We start from the raw sequence: 9,346 nt of genomic DNA, 5'->3' as shown, positions 1-9,346 counted from the left end.
CACTAACTGAGATGCTGGGAAATTAAGCAGCTCCTGATCTCTGGAGGGCAATCATCTGTCTTGTTGCATGGCTACAGTGGTTCCTGCCACACTTTTGCCCCCTCAGTTAGTAGTGTCCCAGGCTGTTCCCAGGCACAAATCAGGAGCCATACCCCACAAGCACTGTGGATGTAAGTAGTCAGTTTTGGAGAGTAAGGCATTTTAACACTGTGGATACAGACCGATTCAGACCGACTGACTGCAGGGCTAGAGAGCAGCCCCAGAAGTCCTGAATTTATCCATGCAGGAGATGAGATCACAGCAGCAGAGGAAAAGATGTGGTATGTTTTCTCCTAAGAAAAAAAGCCAACCTGTCATGAGGATGATGTGACCTCTAGCCCCACCACCCCTGCCTCCCTGCCCCGCTGAGACCAGGCAGCAGCTCCCGCACAGCGGTGGCTCTGTCACCCACCTCTGCCTCATTGCAAGCAGCAGGATCAGCCATCACATTTTCACCATAGTTAGCACCATGTTTCATCTGAAAATCTGCCTCGTAGTGCACTCTGAGTCTTTTCTGGCCAGGCTCTTGACTTCTGTGACTTACGTAGTAGGTAGCAGAGATGCAGGCAAAAAGTCAGGTCTTAATATCCAGGTGAGAAATGTGGCTCCTGAGGTGGAAAGAGAACAGAGAGGCTTCCCATTCATCTGACACAAGCATGATGTCAGGTATCATGAGAGATTGCTACTCAGTTTGGGATTTGGCCAAGAAGTAGTTCTCAGGTCATTTTCTTTGAAATATGGCTTTGGGTGTTAGGCCATAACAATAGAGAGGTTTCCCAGGGTCTCTCAGTGGAGAATTCCCATCTGTGTCAGTTCTGCAGCTTTCTTCCTTGTCCCTCAAAGTTTCAGGCCAAGTTTAATCTGTATCTCTACCTGAAAATGGTTTTACTGGAAGAGAGCCTCCTACAAGAAAGACCTGGCTACAGACTTTGATTGCAGGTGCTGGTCTGTGAGAGGAGGCTGGTGGCACTGTGGCCCCCCACATTAACACTAGCATGTGTGGCATCCTTTCTGGTCTATGGGCACACAGCGGCTTTATGTCTCCCCTGCACAGACTGCACACACTTGTACCACCTCAGCTGCCTCCTTCCTCCCACCAGTGTGTCTCCTTGCTGCCAGTGCAAGGTTTGCATATCCTCTCTGAGATGATGGACGTTTCAATTGTGATAGCGGTCTTCATTCCATGTAAGCATCTGAAAGCACTTTGCAAAAATAGCTTGCCACTGCTTGTAGACAAGCAGTCTGACATGCAGAGATAGGAAATAGCCTTACTTGCTTTGGAGGGTATTTTAATATACACCACTACCACAGTATCCTCTCACAAGCACCAATGACCTTCTTGTTAGCACAACCAGGAGGCCCCCATTTTCCTAAGGTCCTGAAAAGATTAAATGACACAGGTCCAAGGTTGCACAGGAAGTCTGGAGGGAGCACTGGAAATAGATGGGGGCCCTCCTGAGTCTCCCAGCAGTGCCTCGACCACAAGACCATCCTTCCTCTCCCAAGGTTACACATCAGGTTTGTGGTAGAGCCAGGAATAGTACCCAAGTTTCCTGACATCCAAGCTGTCCTCCTGCGCTGTGTACAAAGTAAGCACAAATATTGATTTAAAGCAGTTTATAAACCCATGTCTTGCAAGTAAACCTGAGGTATGCTGTCTGAACCCAGAGCTTCCTACGTTTTGAAACACACCTCGCTTGAAAAGTCCCCTTGCACAAACAGGGCAGCCAAAATCTCCCTGCAGCTAACCTCTCCTGCTGTTTCAGTGCCTCTAAGTTCCTGACATGTCCTTTCCATGCCAACCCTGCAAATGCCGCTTGTCACAGAGACAGGTTTGCAGACAGAGGCATGGGATGAGGGGTGCCCTCTCTGGCCACCCTGTTGAGACCTGGTATGGAACAAGGCCAAGCTCTCCCTCACCACTGCAGCACAGAGTGGAAGAGGTCAAGGTGGGGGCATGAAGGGACAGTGCTGCAGCAACGCTCTGAGGAAGGACCCCAGGACCCCAATGTCCTGGCACAGCACACAGGCTGGCACTGGAGGAATGAGCTGCCTGGATGGCAGATCTGGCTACACCAGACATGGGCTTTCACATCTCCCACTCAGGACGTTCTCCGTGTTGGTATGTGCAACTTCTCTGGGGAGAGCTGGAGATGTGCTGTGTCAGGAGAGGAACGGTGCCATGTGTCCCTGCAGCTTGTTGGAGCCTTTCCATTAGTTTTAATGGGCTTTGGATCAGGCCCTGAATTCTCAGCTGTCCCGGCTAAACGGCCTCCCCAGGCAGGCTCTCCTCTCATTTTAGAACGAGGAGGCCTTTCGGAGACCCTGCTGACAGGGAGGTTCCTGCCGTTCTCTGGCAGCAGAGCTCCCATCCGCAGGCAAGGGCTGCCCTGGCAGAGCCAAGGCAGGCAAGTGCCTTTGCTGGCTCTTGCCCGTGGTGTGCACCACCTGTACACACTGCTTGGCACCTGCATGTGCCGCCTGCTTTCTCCTATGCAAACACATGCACAACTTCCACCCCCCGCTGAGATCATCCATTTTTTTCCCCACAAAGGCCCAGGTACTAAAGGTGAGGAGCATGGATCCAGTGCTCCACACTGCACACCTCAACCCCCTCGGGTCACAGAGAGCTCCTGTATATACACACATGCAGGTCTGGGAAACTTAGTAATCCTGTATGAGAAATAAATCCTGCCTGTGGCAGTAAGCCAAACCCTGCTCAAGATAGTAATGGAAGAAGTCATTGGGCTCATCTGCTCGCCATCATTTTAGAAGGTGCTTTAGAAAGACAAGACTGTGCCCTTCTCTTTGCCCACAGTACATTTTTGTTGGCTTACCAAGCTCAGACTCCTGGTAGTTAGCACACTTGGACAAACTCAGCTTTTGGAAGCTGTTTCATTTTTAAGCAGTTAGGTAGGTGCCGATGCCGTGCCTCTTTACAAGAGCAAGGAGCTGTGTGCTTTTCCAGACCTTTACCTGACAACGTATTACAGGATTACTTGCTGTGGCACTAAAGACCTGATGTTGTAGAGGCACTCAGCCACCAATGACCTTCTATTCATTACTGCTACTTTTACAGAAGGAGCATTAAGAGGCCTCAGCTGAGACCATGGCACTGACTGCAAAGTGCAGTACATCATAAGAGACACACCTGCTCCAAAAATCTTGGGAAGAAGAGGGAACAGAGAGAATAAAAGTGATTTGCCCAAGGTTAAAGTGCAAATCAACAACAGAGACGGCAATAAAATGTACCAAGGCTCACTTGTTTGTCCAGTCTGTGAGATTACGTTGCTCTGAACACCTGCTGCTATACTCACCATTGTGCCTCGTTTAATATATGATGCATTGACTTATTATTGGCACGTTATTATGTTACTGCTCAGATTGCAAATGCTGTTCAGACCATCACTGACAGGCAACAGTCTTTCTTTTAATACCTCACATCACTCTCCTCCTGAAAACTTTCCCTAAAATGACGCTTTGGGGTAAATTAAGAGGACGAGTCTGTCAGGTCACTTCATAAGAAATGGGTTAGTAGATCTTGTCTGTTTGGCTTAGAGAGAAGGAATTATAAACAGACAATCTTCTGCAGTCGGTGTGAGATTTCCATTGACCTCCCACCAAAATACAGTTCTGGTGGTTCATGTACTTAAGTACACTAAAACGAGGGGAGCCCATATGTACTTTACGGTCATACATCACCAGCTGCAATAGTTGCTTGGTTATATCTGCTATCCCACTCTTGGTGTTTAGGAGAGCATCCCCCTGCCCTGAGGTAAATAGGAACAGAGGAGTTTCATCAGCTTCCCGAAGCTGCAGGAGGTGGCCCACAATGACTGGGATTCAGCTTTAATGGAGTGAAAAGGAAATTATTTCCTAGATTTTCCTTTTCTTCCTGAAGTTGAAGAACACTTTGCCAGTTCGTTTCTGAAGGGCCTCTGCTAATCGACAGACAGCTCTACCTGAAGGAGAGCTAGTTACAACTAACTAAACTAGGGACATTGCCTGAGCGTTCAGGCCAAACCAAGGGTCACACTTTGCCTCAACATGAAGGCAGCAGGCAACCAGGGGCAGAATGGAAACCAAAGGTGCAATTAATACTTCAGACAGGTATCATAGCCAGGAGAGCTGTGGCCACCATTCAATTCAGTGTCACCCTTTCCTGGGTGCCAACCTCTGGCAGGTGTGACTGAGGGAAACACATCCCATGGGTACGTGTCACGGACCTGAGCTGGGGTCTGGGCCCTGGGAGTCCCAGACTCTCCCAGACGCCAGGCAAGTGCTTGATATTGCGAGAAATTAAGAGCTGAGTCACGACAAGCCCCAAGTCTGGATTGCAACACAGTGCACTTATGTTGCTCTTCCTTGGGAAGTGATGCCGTCTGTGTTTATATATACACAGCCCAACATGACTGAGCAAACATTATTCAAATTTTTGACAGACATTTGCCTTTGGGATTAGAGTGAGCACAACAGTTCAGAAGGAGGGGAAAGAGGGGAGTCTACACAGAATAAGTTGTTCCTCAGTCTTTATAACAGGTGTCAATCCTACTCCATCCACCCATGAGTCCACAGAAGCCTGTCAGATGCCTGGTTGCAAGGTTCAGTTAGTTCATCACTGATTATGAAATAAACATAGCACTTCGGTTATCATTAATAATATTTATTTTGGAAAAATATTTTAAAAATGAATTTCTTCATTAACAAAACGGTAAAAAAAAAACCTCAAATAACATTTGCACAATATTCCATAAATACATTTATATACAAAAAAATATAGTCACATAGACCCGAAGTGCCTTTGTACATATTTACCAAAAAAATTAAATTATAAAAAAATGAACATCACAAAATACTCAAGCTTTACAATTATCATGAAAATATTTTTACAGATTCAAAAAAATAACACACTTTTTCTCAACTAGTAAAAACACATTTTAGTATCAAAAAAAGACAATAAAGGCAGTGTTTGTGTCTCTAATTCAAGAAAAGACTGGCTCATAAGAATCCGAAATATACACTTCAGGCAGTGTATGCTTCTTATGTAGTAATTGAGTCCATTCATTTAAATATATATAGAAAAGCAACTGACCATAGTGCAATGATAAAATTCATAAAAGGCAGTGCAACAGTAATCCTTGAACACAGACCCTTGCCTGGTGTCCATCTTGTTTTTTTATTTTGCAGTCACTTTGCTAATTTCAGTAGAGAACCAGCTCAAGCCTGAATTTAGTTTCTCAGCAGCAGTCAGTGAAGGAATCTATCTCCTATTCCTCTTTCAGCAGCATTCATCGGGGCACGTCTCCTCTGAAATTGTTCTGAACAACCACCTTGCCATATCATCTCTGGTTTACACCTGGTGAGAGAAACATGAGCAGAGATCAGGAGAGGTTAATGGAAAGTGAGAGGAGGGCTCAGAGGGTCAGGATTCTGCCTTTACGCCAGGCAAGAATAAACTCTGCATGAACCACACTAAGGGCTAGGTCAGCAGACCACAACCACACTATCTTTGTACCCTTGTCTGCAAAAGTCATATATATCCATAACATCCACAGCAGCAAGTCACTGAGCTTGTTTTTACAACATCCACACATGACAAACTTGAGCTGGCTGGATTTCAACAGCTACAGGTTGCTATGGCACCATGGAAAAGAGTTTAGCTGCCCAGACGTGTTACTGAGGGTTGCGCACCAAGACTTTTCTCTGCTATTCCAACTGCCAGGCAGTATACTAACCTCAGTTGCTATGATGCACTCATCTTTCTCTTCTGATATGACATACACCGACTGGTACTTTGTGTCCTTTGAAGTGGAATATACTGAATCTGGTCGTTTTCTTTCACAAGTATCACTATTGAAAACAAAAAGAGACAACACAGGTCAGATGCTTAATGCTACGTATGAGACACACACATCCCCTTCAGAGCCAAGCTGCCCCCCATGCTCAGATGTGAGAGATACCTCTTTAGTTGTACTGCACTTTTCTCCTCTGCCTCTGAATCATACGTTTCACACTTGGCTTCACATTTGCTGTGCTCCTCTTTAACAGAGTCCTCATTCTTGAGTTCATGCACCAAATTGTAATCCACTGATGGGTATCTGACTTTGTAGCCATTTTTATCAGAGTTATCACTGTGAAAGTCTACTTTCTTATTTGTGTTTTTGATTTGAGTGGCACCAATGACACTTATGGAAATGTCCTTCTCACGTTGGCAGTTTGCCAGGTTGTTCATGGTTTCAGTCTCACTCCTGCAAGCATCAGGCTGGTGGTGTCTCTTCTGCACTCTGAGCCTGACACAGACGACCACAGCAGCACACCCCAGCAGCAGCATGAGGACGAGAACAATGCCAGCGCAGATGGCAATCCAGGGGAACTGGGTGTTCTGGCCTTCCGTGTACTTCTCAGTAAAGTCGACGATGACCGGTCCCTGAGGCGGCTCGGGGAGCAAAAATTGGCAGTTGAGGCCACCATACCCTCGGGCACACTCACAGACATAGCGGTTGTTTCTTTCATGGCAGGTGGCCCCATTGTGGCAGGGGTTGTGTTCGCATCTGCTCACCGGGGTGCTGCAGTTCTTCCCATTGTATCCCGGGGGGCAGGTGCAGGAATAGTCATTGACACCATCCTGGCAGGTCCCTCCATTGACACAGGGAAAGGAGGCACAGTCATCCACGTTATCATCACAGTGTCTCCCAGTGAAGCCAGCCTGGCACTGGCATATGTAGGAGTTACCCAGATCGATGCACTGGGCTCCTGCAAGACATCAAGGGGGACAAGCATTGAGCGGGGGGCAGCCAGACCTGACAGCCTCCCACCTGCCGCTCTCGGGCCGACCATCACAACTGGCAACTGAGGAAAGCTTTCTTCTTCAGAAGTTAGCTCAACCTTTGCCAAGTCTGATCCACCATGAAAAGTACAGTGGTATTTTAAGGAAGATATTTGTTAATCAGATCTATTTTTCATTCTCCATCCTATTCCTTTTTTAAGATTTCACTCAGTTTGGACAGCAAAGCTAGTCCAGGTCAGGGTAACACCACAATCTCATGTTACAGAGTTTGAGCAGCAATGAATGAGGAGGGCTGCAATAAATAGTTTAATTAAAACAGGAAGATTAATCAAAACAGGAAGATTACTGTTACCAGATTACAAGTAATAATATTTAGCACTTATATGGCATTTTGCATCCACAGACCTCAAAGAGTCTGTGCAAAACAAGTACAATCCTCCACATTTTTATGCATGAAGCTTCAGGCCAGGTTACCCGGGTACAGTCATTCCTTGAGAAAATGTGATCTGCAGTGGTGGCCCAAATGACACTGTTACTTTTTAAGTACAGTTGCTCCACCAAGTCAACTCATAACATGACATAGACCATGATTGATCAGTGGGCCTTGTTACAAATTCCAGATCAGAAGCCAAAGTTACTGGATGGTCACCTTTTAGAAGGTCATTGTAGCATGTTTGGCCTTACCATTAGCACAAGGGCTGGAACTGCAGTAATCAATTTTCTTTTCGCAGTTGAACCCAGAATAACCCAGTGGGCAACGGCAGCTGTATCCCCCATCAGGGTTGTCTGTGCATCGTCCGCCATTGAAGCATGGTCCATCAGCACAAGTCATTGCGCTCAGCTCACAGTTTTTACCATAGAAGCCCGGAGGGCAGGTACAGGAATAGCTGTTCTCGAGATCCTGGGGGGAAGAAATGAGAAATGGTCAAATTATGTATCTGAAATTGCTTTGAAATCCAAAGAAGTATTTTGAAAATCAGTAAAACTGACATTAACTACTCCTTTGGGGTTTCAGATGGGACAAGAAACTCAAACTTACAGTGCAGCTTCCTCCATTCTTGCAAGGGTTGGCGTCACATTCATTGATTTCAATCTCACAGTTGGAGCCTGTGTACCCAGGTCGGCACGAACAAGTGTAGCTCCCCTGACCAGTGTTGGTGCATGTGGCACCATTCTTGCAGGGCTTGTGGTGGGTACAGTAGTTCAGGTCTGTAAAAGAGAGGCAGTCAAGATACTTGCTACTTTACAAGGCTAGCACAGGGTGGATGAGCTGGAAATAGACCCTTGCTTTCTGTGTTTTAAAACAGATGCTCAGGCAAGGACTGAGAACTCACCCTGGTTGCAGAAAAGGCCACCCCAGCCTTCCTGGCAGTTGCACTGCCACGGCTGCTGACAGGTACCATGGAGGCAGCCTGGGTATCGGATGCACTCATCACAATATCGCCCTTGCCAACCCACTCTGCATCTGAAAAAAAAAAGAAACAACAACAAAGTCTCGTCAGATTTAGACTTCTCACAGTTGGAAACCCTATCACAAACTCTGTGAACACACTGATGCCAGGCATCAAGTTTCCTAAAAGCCTTCAGTGATCCTTCATGTGAGAAAGTCACGGAGTCCAACCATAGCATCAGCTTTCATCAGTCCCAGCTATTTCTTCCACTTCCTTAGATAGAGACGTGGTTCCAGGTAATTAATTTGTTTACTCTAATAACAAACAGCTAAACTTTACACACAGCACTGTAAACTCATTAGGTTAATATTAATGGCACCGATGTTTGACTTGTAGATTAATACTTTGATCTGGCATCACCTGTATTTCTCAAATTACCATCTAATATGAAGAAAGCATTTAAACTGCCCCTTCAGATGACCAATGGCTTACTTAACATCAAAGCCTCAGCACTGAAGACAAAGAAGAGAGCAGGAAGGGAGTGGAAAACTTACTTGCATTCCCCAGGTTTGTCGCAAAAGCCGTGTTGCTCATCGCATCCAGGCAAACAAATTGCTGTAAACAAACCAAGCAGGGAGAGACATCAGCACCAGGGCAGAATACCTCCCTTTTACAAGTCCAATCCCTAGAGCACCTTGCTGGTGGGGAGCGAGCCTCTTTTACTAGGTCAGGGCAGTTAAGCGCAGCTGAGTTAATCTCTGGAGTCTACAGGAGTATTGATCTCGCCCCGTAACTGGGCATTTTACTTATCGCCAGGGATGAGCATTCTTCTTAATACAGTTGCACACAGACAAAAGAGGGCTCACAATTGCTCCCTTCCCAACAGCCCTTCACCCCCCTTCCTTTCCCAGTGAGGGTCAGAAGTCCTTTTTTCCAATTCTATGCACACAGCTCCACCTCTTAATATCCCCCGAAAGTGTGTGTGCAGATAAGAGTGGACAGCTGGTGTGCAGGGTGCCAGTGCAAGACAGCTGCTCTATTGTCTATTCTCTCCCAGCAGCTGCCCCATTGCAACAATACCCCGACCCCAGAGCCAATGGGGCCGGCGGGCGGGAGGCCGGGAGACCAC

General features: G+C 46.6%; 1 protein-coding gene across 1 annotated transcript in view; it reads right to left on the bottom strand.

The window, feature by feature from the left end:
* Nucleotides 1-4,712: 4,712 nt before the first annotated feature.
* Nucleotides 4,713-9,346, bottom strand: part of DLL1 (delta-like 1 (Drosophila)) — a gene marked incomplete at its 5' end in the record, with an annotated part of 7,257 nt that continues 2,623 nt past the window's right edge. The window contains 7 exons of the mRNA XM_010139151.1: nucleotides 4,713-5,395; nucleotides 5,775-5,889; nucleotides 6,000-6,792; nucleotides 7,511-7,727; nucleotides 7,866-8,035; nucleotides 8,161-8,291; nucleotides 8,772-8,832. Coding sequence (XP_010137453.1) covers nucleotides 5,390-5,395; nucleotides 5,775-5,889; nucleotides 6,000-6,792; nucleotides 7,511-7,727; nucleotides 7,866-8,035; nucleotides 8,161-8,291; nucleotides 8,772-8,832 — 1,493 coding nt within the window. The remainder of the gene's footprint in view (nucleotides 5,396-5,774; nucleotides 5,890-5,999; nucleotides 6,793-7,510; nucleotides 7,728-7,865; nucleotides 8,036-8,160; nucleotides 8,292-8,771; nucleotides 8,833-9,346) is intronic.

The sequence above is a fragment of the Buceros rhinoceros genome, unplaced genomic scaffold, assembly GCF_000710305.1.
Source record: "Buceros rhinoceros silvestris isolate BGI_N320 unplaced genomic scaffold, ASM71030v1 scaffold39706, whole genome shotgun sequence".
Classification (NCBI taxonomy): domain Eukaryota; kingdom Metazoa; phylum Chordata; class Aves; order Bucerotiformes; family Bucerotidae; genus Buceros; species Buceros rhinoceros.
Note: the sequence above shows the minus strand (reverse complement) of the source record. Positions and strands in the feature narration are given on the sequence as shown.